Source organism: Somniosus microcephalus, chromosome 16, assembly GCF_052327205.1.
Source record: "Somniosus microcephalus isolate GS21.2 chromosome 16, FLI_Smic_1.0, whole genome shotgun sequence".
NCBI lineage: Eukaryota > Metazoa > Chordata > Chondrichthyes > Squaliformes > Somniosidae > Somniosus > Somniosus microcephalus.
This window is the reverse complement of record NC_141002.1, coordinates 24,125,165-24,138,881: the sequence shown is the minus strand read 5'-3', so window position 1 is coordinate 24,138,881 and position 13,717 is coordinate 24,125,165. Positions and strand designations below refer to the sequence as shown.

General features: G+C 45.9%; 1 protein-coding gene across 4 annotated transcripts in view; it reads left to right on the top strand.

Annotated features, from left to right (window-relative positions):
* The window catches only part of yaf2 (YY1 associated factor 2), a 196,653-nt gene extending 183,443 nt beyond the window's left edge, over positions 1-13,210 (top strand). For all 4 annotated transcript variants that reach the window (XM_086008689.1, XM_086008685.1, XM_086008686.1 and 1 more), the window contains one exon: positions 11,370-13,210. In XM_086008689.1, the coding sequence (XP_085864815.1) occupies positions 11,370-11,613 (244 nt within the window). In that variant the 3' untranslated portion in view covers positions 11,614-13,210. The remainder of the gene's footprint in view (positions 1-11,369) is intronic.
* Positions 13,211-13,717: the final 507 nt, after the last annotated feature.

Sequence of the window (13,717 nt, the reverse complement as noted above, 5' to 3'; positions counted from 1 at the left end):
ACTATGGAGAAGGACGATGTAGGCATAGAAATCAGGCAGGAGGATTGTGATATACTTTAACAAATTAGTATTGAGAAGGAGGAGGTATTAGCGGTTTTAGCGGGCTTAAAAGTAGATAAATCTCCAGGCCCAGACGAGATGTATCCCAGGCTGCTGTGTGAGGCAAAGGAGGAGATTGCAGGGGCTCTGACACACATTTTGGCAGGAATGACGTATGAGGAGAGATTGTGTCGATTGGGCTTATACTCACGAGTTTAGAAGATTGAGAGGGGATCTCATCGAAACCTATAAAATTCTGTCAGGCCTGGACAGACTAGATGCAGGAAGGATGTTTCTGATGGCCGGGGCGTCCAGAACCAGGGGTCATAGTCTAAGGATAAGGGGTAAGCCATTTAGGACTGAAATGAGGAGGAATTTCTTCACCCAGAGAGTGGTGAACCTGTGGAATTCTCTGCCACAGAGGGCGGTGGAGGCCAGTTCATTAAATATATTCAAGAAAGAGTTGGATATATTTCTTAAGGCTAAAGGGATCAAGGGATATGGGGAGAAGGCAGGGACAGGGTACTGAATTTGAATGATCAGCCATGATCTCATTGAATGGCAGAGCAGGCTCGAAGGTCCGAATGGCCTACTCCTGCTCCTATCTTCCTATGTTTCAGAACCTCTCTGGCCACAGGGGAGGTGCCAGAGGACTGAAGGACAGCTAACGTAGTACCATTACTCAAGAAGGGTAGTAGGGATAAACCAGGGAATTACAGGCCAGTGAGCCTAACATCAGTGGTAGGGAAATTATTGGAAAAAATTCTGAGGGACAGAATTAGTCTCCACTTGGAGAGGCAAGGATTAATCAAGGATAGTCAGCATGGCTTTGTCAGGGAGCGATCATGTCTAACCAATTTGATTGAATTTTTCGAGGGGGTGACTAGATGTGTGGATGAGGGTAGTGCAGTTGATGTAGTCTACATGGACTTCAGTAAGGCTTTTGATAAAGTCCCGCATGGGAGACTGGTCAAGAGAAGGTAAGAGCCCATGGGATCCAGGGCAATTTGGCACATTGGATCCAAAATTGGCTTAGTGGCAGGAGGCAGAGGGTGATGGTCGAAGGTTGTTGTTGTGACTCGAAGCCTGTGTCCAGTGGTGTACCGCAGGGATCGGTGCTGGGTCCTTTGCTGTTTGTAGTGTACATTAATGATTTAGATATGAATGTAGGAGGTATGATCAGTAAGTTCACAGATAACATGAAAATTGGTGGAGTGGTAAATAGCGAGGAGGGAAGCCTCAGGCTACAGGACGATATAGATGGGTTGGTTAGATGGGCAGAACAGTGGCAAATGGAATTTAACCCTGAAAAGTGTGAGGTGATACATTTTGGGAGGACTAACAAGGCAAGGGAATACACAATGAATGGTAGGACCCTAGGAAGGACAGAGGATCAGAGGGACCTTGGTGTGCATGTACATAGATCCCTGAAGGCAACAGGACAGGTAGAAAAGGTGGTTAAAAAGGCATATGGGATACTTGCCTTCATTAGCCGAGGCATAGAATATAAGAGCAGGGAGGTTATGATGGAGCTGTACAAAACGCTAGTTAGGCCACAGCCGAAATACTGTGTGCAGTTCTAGTCGCCACACTATAGGAAGGATGTGATTGCATTGGAGAGGGTGCAGAGGAGATTCACCAGGATGTTACCTGGGCTGGAGCGCTTCAGCTATGTTTTCCTTAGAGCAGAGAAGGCTGAGGGGGGACCTGATTGAGGTGTACAAAATTATGAGGGGCATAGATAGGGTAGATAGAAAGGAACTTTTCCCCTTAGTAGAGGGGTCAATAACCAGGGGGCATAGTTTCAAGATAAGGGGCAGGAGGTTTAGAGGGGATTTGCGGAAAAACTTTTTCACCCAGAGGGTGGTTGGAATCTGGAACTCGCTGCCTGAAAGGGTGGTAGAGGCAGGAACCCTCAACATTCAAGAAACATTTAGATGAGCACTTGAAACGCCATAGCATACAAGGCTATGGACCAAGTGCTGGAAAATGGGATTAGAATAGACAGGGCTTGATGGCCGGCGTGGACATGATGGGCCAATGGGCCTCTTTCTGTGCTGTATGACTCTAAGCATATTGATCGCAGGCTCACATTTGAGACAGACATAAGGACATAAGAGCAGGAGTAGGTCATTTGGTCCCTCAAGCCTGCTCCGCCATTCAATAAGATCATGGCTGCTCTGATCTTGGTCTCAACTCCACTTCCCTGCCCGCTCCCCATAACACTCGACTCCCTTACCTTTCAAAAATCTGTCTATCTCTAAATATACAGGAAACTTTGTGCTATCCGGCACCGACGGGACCGAGCTGATGCCGTTCCCTCAAAACTGCCGGACATACCAGCGCTGATGTTGAAACATACGGAAGCTTTTGAGCTCCGTATCTGTCAACAAACCCTAACAGCTTCTAAACAGTCCAAGCGTCTCTGTAGCTTAGCAACAGCTTCAGCGAGACCTTGTAGAGCTTGACTGTTGAGAAAAAAGCAACGAGAAGAAAAAAAAATCTAACTAAACGGCTCCTGATTTTTGCCGGTGGCTCGAGCATTCCGGACAGTTAGCCTCCGGATAACACAAAGGGGCAGTAATTCCTCCCCAAACGCGTGAGTACGGAAGGGGTACTCGCGCGTCTGGCCGGAGGAAATGCCGGTTTTCAGCATGCACAGTGCATGCGCTGAAAACCGGCATTTCCTCTCCTCTAACCCAAGAGGTGAAGAGGCTAGCGCGTGCGCTGTAGGGGCAGCGCGTGCGTCTTGGATTTCCTCTGTTTTGGGGGATTTGCGCATGTGTAAAGGCCTCCGGTCTTTACGCTTGTAAAAAGCACACGTAAGTATTTATTTTTACAGGTAAGTGGTGTTTTAGTGCAATTTAGAATTTTTTTTCCCACAGCTTTATTATTTTAAAGAATCTACAATAAGGTAAGTTTAGTTTTAGACCCTTTTTATTAAAAATTTATTTTTTTCAACAAAAAAAATTATTGTTTCAATTATTTTTTTAAACTTATTTATACTTAATTTAATGATTGGGATGTTTTTTAAATTTTTATTTAAAGTTTAAGTAGTGTTTTGGGGTGCAGTACTTTTCATGAGTTTGACAGTTCTTACTCTCAAACTTATGAATGAAGTTTCCCCTCCCCTGATTGGCTGAACAGTGCTCACCTGATCCCAGCCGGCACATCGCACTAACTACACCGCTGGGTCAGGTTAGCACAGCGCGCCGACATCAGAACCGGGCCACTGACAGGAAATCCACTGCAGGCCAGGTTTCAGATGTCGGCGCGCCGGGTAAGTGCATATCGGGGGCTTGCACGCGCGGCAAGCCCCCGACAGCAAGTTCTGGGCCAAAGTTTCCTGTATTCAATGACCCAGCCTCCACAGCTCTCTGGGGAAGAGAATTCTAAAGATTCACGATCCACTGAGTGAAGAAATTCCTCCTCATTTCCAATTTAAATAGGTGCCCCCTTATTCTGAAATTATGCCCCCTAGCTCTAGATTCCCCCACGAGGGGAAGCATCCTCTCTGCATCTACCCTGTCAAGCCCCTTCAGAATCTTGTATGTTTCAATAAGATCCCCCCCCTCATTCTCCTAAACTCCAATGAGAATAGGCCCAACCTTTCTTCATAAGTCAACCCCTTCATCTCTGGAATCAACCTCGTGAGCCTTCTCTGAACTGCCTCCAGTGCTAATGACAAGCAGTTCTACTGCAGTGTTAAGGGGTTCGTTTTTGCAATGCACAAGGCAGGTTCATTATTTGTCACTTGATGCTAATGTCCATCAAAGCAGGTTGTAACCCTAAGCCTCTGTTAAATTGATTTTGCACAGATTGTTTGCTATCATCGAGGCTCATTGAGAGCAGTCCAGTTTTTTAGTGACCCAAGAGAGTGAAAACAAAATGCCTGCCCGTTGTCTGATTCTTCTCAAACATAACACCCCTATTTTTGTCTCGGAATTTTTTTTAATTTACTCATTCAGGGTATGTGGACGTCCCAGCATTTATTGCCCATCCCTAGTTGCCCTTGAGAAGGTGATGGTGAGCCACCTTCTTGAACCGCTGCAGTCCGTGTGGTGAAGGTGCTCCCACAGTGCTGTTAGAAGGGGAGGACAGCGATATATTGAACCGCTGCAGTCCGTGTGGTGAAGCTGCTCCCACAGTACTGTTAGAGGGGGAGGACAGCGATATATTGAACCGCTGCAGTCCGTGTGGTGAAGGTGCTCCCACAGTGCTGTTAGAAGGGGAGGACAGCGATATATTGAACCGCTGCAGTCCGTGTGGTGAAGGTGCTCCCACAGTGCTGTTAGAGGGGGAGGACAGCGATATATTGAACCGCTGCAGTCCGTGTGGTGAAGCTGCTCCCACAGTACTGTTAGAGGGGGAGGACAGCGATATATTTCCAAGTCCGGATGGTGTGTAACTTGGACGGGCCTGCTGCCCTTATCCTTCTAGGTGGTAGGAGGTGCTGTTGAAGCCTTGGCGAGTTGCTGCAGTGCATCTTGTAGATGGTACACACTGCAGCCACGGTGCACCAGTGGTGGAGGGAGTGAATGTTGAAGGTGGTTTAAGCGGACTGCTTTGTCCTGGATGGCGTTGAGCGTTATTGGAGCTGCACTTCATGCAGGCAAATGGAGACTATTCCATCACACACCTGACTTGTGCCTTGTAGATGGTGGAATAACTTTGGTGAATCATACCTCAGAATACCCAGCTTCTGACCTCTTGTTGCCACAGTATTTATGTGGCTGGTCCAGTTAATTTTCTGGTCAATGGTGACCCCATGTTGATGGCGGGGGATTTGACGATGGTAATACCATTGAATGTCAAGGAACGGTTAGAGACTCTCTTGTTGGAGATGGTGATTGCCTGGCACTTGTGTGGCATGAATGTTACTTGCCACTCATCAGCCCAAGTCTGAATGTTGTCCATGTCTTGCTGCATGCGGGCACGGACTGCTTCATTATCTGAGGAATTGCGAATGGAACTGAACACTCTGCAATCATCAGCAAACAACCCAATTTCTGACCTTATGATGGAGATAACGTCATTGATGAAGCAGCTGAAGATGGTTGGACCCAGGACACTGCCCTGAGGAACTCCTGCAACGATGTCCTGGGGCTGTGATGGTTGTCCTCCAACAACCACAACCATCTTGCTTTGTGCTAGGTATGACGCCAGCCAGTGAAGAGTTTTCCCCCCGATTCCCATTGACTTCAGCTTTACTAGAGCTCCTTGGTGCCACATTCAGTCAAATGCTGCCTCGATGTCAAGGGCAGTCACTCTCACCTCACCTCTGGAATTCAGCACCTTTATCCATGTTTGGACCAAGACTGTAACGCGGTCTGGAGCTGAGTGGTCCTGGCCAACGTTCCCTGTAAGCTGCATAACCGTGCTGCTGCGCAGCTCTCTGCTGGTCCGCACAACCCGGGACCGGCTTTTGCAAACATGTCAAGGGGCCGCACAGGCCCTTAAAGGGGCCATGCACCCAAAAGAAATTACAGGCAACATTTGTCCTGGCGGAACATAAACTGAGCATCAGTGAGCAGGTTATTGGTCAGTAAGTGTCGCTTGATAACGCTGTCGACAACACCTTCCATCACTTTGCTGATGATTGAGAGTAGACTGATGGGGCGGTAATTGGCTGGATTGGATTTGTCCTTTTTGTGGACAGGACATACCTGGGCAATTTTCCACTTTGTCCGATAGATGCCAGTGTTGTAGTCGTATTGGAACAACTTGGCTAGGGGTGCGGCTAGTTCTGGAGCACATGTCTTCAGCACGATAGCTGGGATGTTGTCGGGGCCCATAGCCTTTGCTGTATCCAGTGCGCTCAGCTGTTTCTTTATCACGAATCGAATTCGCTGAAGACTGGCATTTGTGTTGGTGGGGACCTCAGGAGGAGGCCGAGATGGATCATCCACTCGGCACTTCTGGCTGAAGATTGTTGCGAACGCTTCAGCCTTGTCTTTTGGATCCACGTGCCATCGTTAAGGATGGGGATGTTCATGGAGCCTCCTCCTCCCGTTAGTTGTTTAATTGTCCACCACCATTCACGACTAGATGTGGCAGGACTGCAGAGCTTTGATCTGATCTATTGGTTGTGGGATCACTTGGCACTGTCTATAGTATTCTGCTTCTGATTTTTAGCATGCATGTAGTTCTGTGTTGTAGCTTCACCAGGTTGGCACCTCATTTTTAGGTATGCCTGGTGCTGCTCCTGGCATGCTCATCTACACTTTCATTGAACCAGGGTTGGCTGCCTGGCTTGATGGTAATGGTAGAGTGAGGGTTATGCTGGGCCATGAGGTTACAGCTTGTGGTGGAATACAATTCTGCCGCTGCTGATGGCCCACAGCGCCTCATGGATGCCCAGTTTTGAGCTGCTATATCTGTCTGAATTTATCATATTTAGCACAGTGGTCGTGCCACATAACACAATGGAGGGTGTCCTCGGTGTGAAGGTGGGACTTTGTCGTCACTGCCACCAATACTGTCATGGACAGATGAATCTATGACAGATAGATTGGTGAGGACGAGGTCAAGTAGGTTTTTCCCTCGCGTTGGTTCTCTCACCACCTGCTGCAAGCCTAGCCTTGCAGATATGTCCTTTAGGACTCTGACAGCTCCGTCAGTAACGGTGCTACCGAGCCACTCTTGATGATGGATATTGAAGTCATACCCAGAGTATGTTTTGTGCCCTTGCTACCCTCCGTGCTTCTTCCAAGTGGTATTCAACATGGAGGAGGACTGATTCATCAGCTGAGGGAGGGCAGTAGGTTGTAATCAGCAGGCGGTTTGCTTGCCCATGTTTCACCTGATGCCACAAGTCAAGATTGAGGACTCCCAGGGCCACTCCCTCCCGAATGTATACCACTGTGCTGCCACCTCTGGTGGGTCTGTCCTGCCGGTGGGACAGGACATACCCAGGGATGGTGATGTTGGCTGATAGTTATAATTCTGTGACTATGATTATGTCAGGCTGTTGCTTGACTAGTCTGTGAGACAGCTCTTCCCAGATGTTAGTGAGAAGGATTTTGCATGGTCGACTGGGCCTTTGTCATGTCCGAATCTGATGCCTACATCGATGCTGAGTGGTCCGTCTGGTTTAATTATTGTATTTTTTTGTCGTGGTTTGATGCAATTGAGTGGCTTGCTAGGCCATAGGCCATTCCAGAGGGCAGTTAAGAGACAACCACATTGTTGTGGGTCAGAATCATATATAAGCCAGACCAAGTAAGGACGGCAGGTTTAATTCCTTAAAGAACATTAGTGAACCAGTTGGGTTTTTACAACAATCCGATCGCTTCATGGTCACCATATTAGCTTTTTATTGCAGATTTATTTAATTAATCGCATTCAAATTCACAAACTGCCATGGTAGGATTTGAACTCACATCTTCGGATTATTAGTCCAGGCCCCTGGATTAATAGTCCAGTAACATAGCCACTATGTCAACAAATCAGGTATGTGTGAGGGTGAAGGCAGCACGGTGGCATAGTGGTTAGCACTGTTGCCTCACAGCGCCAGGGACCCGGGTTCGAATCCGGCCTCGGGCGACTGTCTGTGTGGAGTTTGCACATTCTCCCCGTGTTTGCGTGGGTTTCCTCCGGGTGCTCCGGTTTCCTCCCACAGTCCAAAGATGTGCAGGTTAGGTTGATTGGCTATGATAAATTGACCCTTAGTGTTAGGGGGATTAATTACGTGGGGTTACAGGGATAGGGTGGGATATGTGTTGGTGTAGGGGTTATGGGGATCGGGTGGGATATGTGTCGGTGCAGGCTCGATGGGCCGAAATGGCCTCTATCTGCACTGTGGGGTTTCTGTGATTCACTGCTACTGTACCTGTATGCAGCTTACATTTGGAGTCAACTTCCAAATGTAAGCTAGCGACTGGCAGTTCTCCCTCTCCACCACCTCACTCAACCCCATGACTGCCTCTGTAAAGTCAGACTTGCCTGTCTAGCATCAAGTTGCGGATATGCCTCCAGTTGAACTGATGCCATCATTTTGGCTCCCTCCAAAATCTCTACTGCCTTCTCACTGACTCCATCACCCTACCTAGCTGCTCATTTAGGGCGAGCAAAGTTCTGGTGTTTTGTTTGATCTAAAGCCGAACTTCAAACCTTATATTCTATCCACAACCGAGACGTTTATCAACTTCAAGCTATTGTCTGACTGCCCCACCTTATTCCCACTGCTTTTGAAAACTTTGGCCATGCCTACTACACCTGAAGATTGAATTTCTCCAATGTCTTTATTGCCAGCCTCCTGACTTCCAACCTCTCTAAATTCCAAATCACCTGAAACTCCGGCTCCTGCATCCTGACCGAAGTTAAGCCCCACTCGCCCATCACCCCAGTCCTCACTGACCTGCACCTGACCTACCTTTCCCCTTAAATATCAAATTTAAAATCCTTGTACTCATCTGCAAATCCCCCACTGCCTCACCCACCCTACTTTAACAACTATCTCCAGTCTTATGTCCACTTAGGTGTCTTCCAATCCTCTGACTCTCAACTCCTATGCATCCTCTCTCCCTTCACTCTCCTTCATCTCGCTATTTCCCTTGCTGTCTTTAAAAGCCTTCTTAAAGCCAATCTCTTTGACCAAGCTTCTCCTAACCCTCCCCCTCAAAGGCTTGTGAAGTATTCTTTTTACTCATCTGTGAAGACCTTTTTCTACATTAAAGGTGTTAAATAAATGCACATTGTGGTTGTTGTCTTGGCTTTTCCATTTCGGTACAATTTTGAAGGGATCCTGTGGGTCAACATTGAGGCTTGTTCAGTTATAAACAGCGTTAGTCTCCTGTGTCAGTTGTTCTAACAATGCTGCAGTCGAAGTTTCTTGACGTACCTTGTGCTCGTTGCTTACAAGACGATAGCTTTTAGGCACAGGAAAAGACTATTAGGCCCAAACAAACCCATCACTTTTTCATACGTGAGAAGTGGCTATCTTACGACTCATGCAGGTCTTGCAGTGAAAAGGAATACATCAGGATATGCCTCTATCAAAGATTTTCTTGGTCAAAAATATTTCTATAACAAAATCTTGCTTAGCTTTTTTCTAGGTGAAAATAATCCCTTATGCGTTTTTCAAATTGTGTGTTTCTTCCCAATCATTCTCTCTCATCCAGATCTGTGTGTGCAGCAGTACTCTCTAGTGATCACCATAAGTACACTTGTGTTGTACCTCTTGATCTCTGGGAGGATGTTGCATCAACTTGGCAAGCTCTTGACTACTGCTGTTGCAGGCAAAAAGCCCCAACCACAGTGCTCTATTTTCCTATCTGGAGCAGTGCAGTCGGGAGGTTTATTCTGGTCACACAGAAACAGAAGATTTTCAAGTGCTGGAGGCACTGCAGAGAAGAGCCACAAGTCTGATCTTTAGTGCCGTACTTTATATGAATCATTATGGGCTGTGTAAAATGCAGTTTATATTGATTCTTATGGGCTGTGTGAAATGCAGTATTTTCTTCCCTGCTTTCCCTTCACCTGCTGATGGTATTCATTTTTTCCTGGGATATAGTTCCATAGGTGGGCATCTCCCTCCTATACATTGACCAAGTGCTGATTTTTCAGCTGTGAGCATCAGCTGGATATTCAATCTCTCCTGGTCCCTCAATACCTCCTCTCTGGTGAAGAAGGCCCAGCAGTGCCTATATTTCCTAAGGAGGCTGAAGGGATGTAACCTGTCACCCCTGATCCTCTCTAACTTTTACCGCTGCACAATAGAGTGCATCCTGACAAACTGTATCACAGTATGGTATGGCAGCTGTAGCTACTATGACCAGAAAGCCCTGCAGCGGGTAGTCAAAACTGCCCAACGCATTACCGGCTACTGACCATAGAGCACATATACCAGAAACGCTGTTTACGGAGGTCACGGTCCATCATCAAAGACCTTATCCACCCCAGCCACAGTCTGTTCGCCCTCCTGCCATCTGGGAGACGCTACAGATGCATTCGCACCCGTACGACCAGATTTAGGAACCGCTTCTTTCCCAGGGCTGTCATCCTACTGAACTCCACAAATAAACTCTAAAGCCTGCACATCTGCCAATGCACTTTATTATGGTTATGCTTATGTTAATGTATTACAAGCCAAATGTATGTTGAATGTTTAAATGTCTTAATCTAAATGTACACTCTCGGGAGCCGCAAGCCTACATTTCGTTGTACTGCACTTGTGCACTAACAATGACAATAAAAGTTGATTTGATTTGAATTACAAGGAACTTCACAGCAGACCCAGAACCTCTTCTCCCATTGTCCCCTGCATTAGTCAGTGGATTACCTGGCTCACACTTTCCCTATCCTCACCTTGGGTGGAGGCTAGTCGTAGCACCTGTTCCTCTTCCCCGCCCCCAGCCCAGCTAAATTCGGCACAGGTCAGGGTTTGAATCTGGGAACTTGAATGCTTGGCTCAGCTACTCGCCACTGTAATCCACGGAGCCTCTGAGGGAGTCGGTACATCCTGGCTACAATTTATTCTGAGCACTATACACACTGTCTGAGATGGCAGTAGCAAGCACATCCCTTTGTGCTGGTTGATTGTAGAAAGGTTCTTGTTTAATAACATTTACAAATGGAATAGATGTTGGATTATTGGTGGTAAACCTTTTTAACTTCTGATGATCTTTAGAAACTAACTAACAGAATAAACCTGGTAGCCCTGCTACATCACGTGTAATTCTGAAAATTAAGGGTTGGATTACATGCCTGGTGTTGGATTATATCAGTTTGACAGAATGGGGAGGACCAGGGGACTTGCATTTAAACTACACAACAGTAGGAATAGGCTAGATGTTAGGTGGTGGTTCTTTTCCCAGAGAGCAGTGAGCCTCTGGCTGGTGTGGTGGGTGCTGACTCTCTACAAGCCTTAAAGATGGAGATGGACCGGTTGTTGGCTCGGACAGAGGTCACATCATATAGAAGGTAAGTGGATTAACAGTTAACCAATGCATGGTTAGTGCGATATCTTGGACTGGTTTCGATCACCTGAGGGGATGGGAGATGAAGTTTCCAGATTTTTTTTGTTGGCTGTGGATTTTTTCTGGGTTTTTTCCCCCCCTCTCCCAGAAGATTACATAAAAGAAAGATTTGCATTTATATAGCGCCTTTCCCAACCTCAGGTCATACCAAACCACTTTACAGCCAATGAAGTACTTTTTGGGGGGTAGGCAATGTCTAGTCACATTGCTCCAGGCATCCTGAGCGTGGGCCTGGATTGATAGACCAGCTGGTCTTTTCCTGCCCGTCATTTTTGTATGTTTGTAAATGATAGCAGGTCTTTGAAGTGTACTTTTTTCATGTTTAATTTTGCCTTCATCCCGTTTTCCTAGGCCAAGGTTAAAAAATGTGGATCGAAGCAGTGCGCAGCATTTGGAAGTGACTGTGGGCGACCTGACAGTCATTATCACAGACTTTAAGGAGAAAGCGCGGTCAGCCCCAGCGGCCACCGCTACCTCGAGTACCACTGCCGACCAGCACAGCCTGAGTAGCTCCAGCTCCGACAACACAGAGAAAGGCTTGTCCCGGTCATCGTCGCCCAGGGGGGAAGGATCAGTAAACGGCGAATCCCACTAAAGTGCCGGCTGACCTACTTCCTTTACTCACTCCTGTGCTCAACGGTTCAATGGACAGCGTCTCAACAACTTCAGTCCTGGGCGTTCAGTGTTAACACTGGCAAGTCGGGCTGCCTTCTTCAGTTTCGGTTTCAGTGCTTTCTAATACTTGCGTACCAATCTGGAACTCTTGCACTGCGGCATGTTTTTGAGTGTAATTTTCTATAACTTAGATCGGACGGCCTAAGTAATGTGTTCGAGGACTGAATTGTGAAGCAGCTGGCTTTAGGTATTCAGTGCTACCTTCGGTCAATTTTCAATCGACTGCTGCAGTAACAAAACATTTCTGAAAATCGTTTACCTAGTTAAGTGCACCTGCTGGTACTTGGTGTGGTTAAATAGGAAAAGCATTCTCAAAAGCATTTGTATAAATTCTTGCCAACGTTTTTTCAACACTTGTTATTTGGATGGGGGAAAAAAATCACGTAGCCATTAAAATCGTGGCGTTACAAATGTCCACTGTCATTCATTTCAGTAAGTTACAGTTTTAATATGTAGCCTTGGGCTAATTGACCAGGTTTGACTGAGGATACAGTCCATGCTACTTAACTGCAGCCACTCGGGTAAAAGAATTGAGTTGCTGTAATATATTAAAAAAAGAAGGGTCATTTTGCACCCTTGTCTAATTGGGAAGGGACGCAGATGCGTTGCTTGCGTGACTTTGTATTTCACGCATGTCCTCTCAGCTGGGTGCCCCCTGCCTTACGTGGAAGGCAAGAAACGAGGAAAACGCTAATAATTAGATGCTTAGTATGTCTAAAAGTAGTTTAATGGTATGTGTGGGAATAGTTTATGATGATGTTGCCAGTTCTGAAAACTTCAATTAAGGTGTTTTGCTGATGTTTTGAATTTGCGACAGTATTTATACGTATTGTTGTAATAAAAAAAATTATGCAAGAACACATTCTATCTTTGAAGCTCTGTTACTTCTCTACGTTACTTTTTTAATAGCCTTCTGCGTGTGTCGTCACTGGCGAAAGTGACTTTTTTTGGGAGGGCTCTGTGCTGAAACTTTGTGCGAAGGCGGCTGGGAGGTAAACAAAAGAATTTGTTGAAATGTCACGGTCTGAAGTTTAATTGGTACTAGATGTGTTTCTGTCCCTTTTTTTGTACATCTCATTTTCCAAGCAATACAAGAAAAATACCTCACAGGCATTACACCAATCAAAAAAAAAAATAAGTAAGTGTTGCAGCAACTAAAAAATAAATCAAACCTTAAGCAGAGCTGAAGTTACATTTATTACCAACGGGCAAAACACCTTTTTAAAAAAAAACCTAAATGGTAACAGAACTAGTGGGTGATATGGGGAGGGCCTAGCAACTGTGTGTGATGTCAGACACCGTTCCAATGTAACACGCAATAAGTGGCATAGACTGTATTTTCAGATGTAGGTATTTGATACTAATACCTGTATTCAGTGATTATAGATTGTTTTACATGAGATTTTTATATCCTTTAAAAAAACTCTCGGTGTTCATGCTGATATGTGTAGTGTTTGGTATATATTTGATTTCTATCAGAAAAGCAACTCACAATTAAAAGATATTTGAATTATAAAGGCCAGTATCCGTTTTTAAAGGGTGGGGGTTCGGCTGTTGAAAGGAAACAATTGCAATAATTGTATTTATTTTAGCCAAATGAAAAACATGCTCGACAGTGAGCAGGATTACATCAGATGATCTGCCGTGACACTCCAGGGAGAAGGCTGACACACAAGCCACAATAGTCATACATTTACTTGTTTTTATTGTTCAACTTGCTCGCCCGGCCAGTTCTCTTGCTGTCCTCCCTTCCTCTCCTGAAGGTGTGGATTCCTTTTGAGGGTTCGGTCAATAGGATCCTAGGCACCCAAATAGCCATTATTGAGACTTGACCGCAAGGGGCATTGCAGCTAACTATCTGCTCCTCATCCATTACTGATGCTCTAATGGCATTGAGGAATATTTTACTTTGAGGATCTTAATACGTTGAATGTTTATTTTTGCTACCTCTTTGGCCAAGCTTTTGGTCACCTGCCCTAATTTCTCCTTATGTGGCTCGGTGTCAAATTTCTTGTCTTATAACA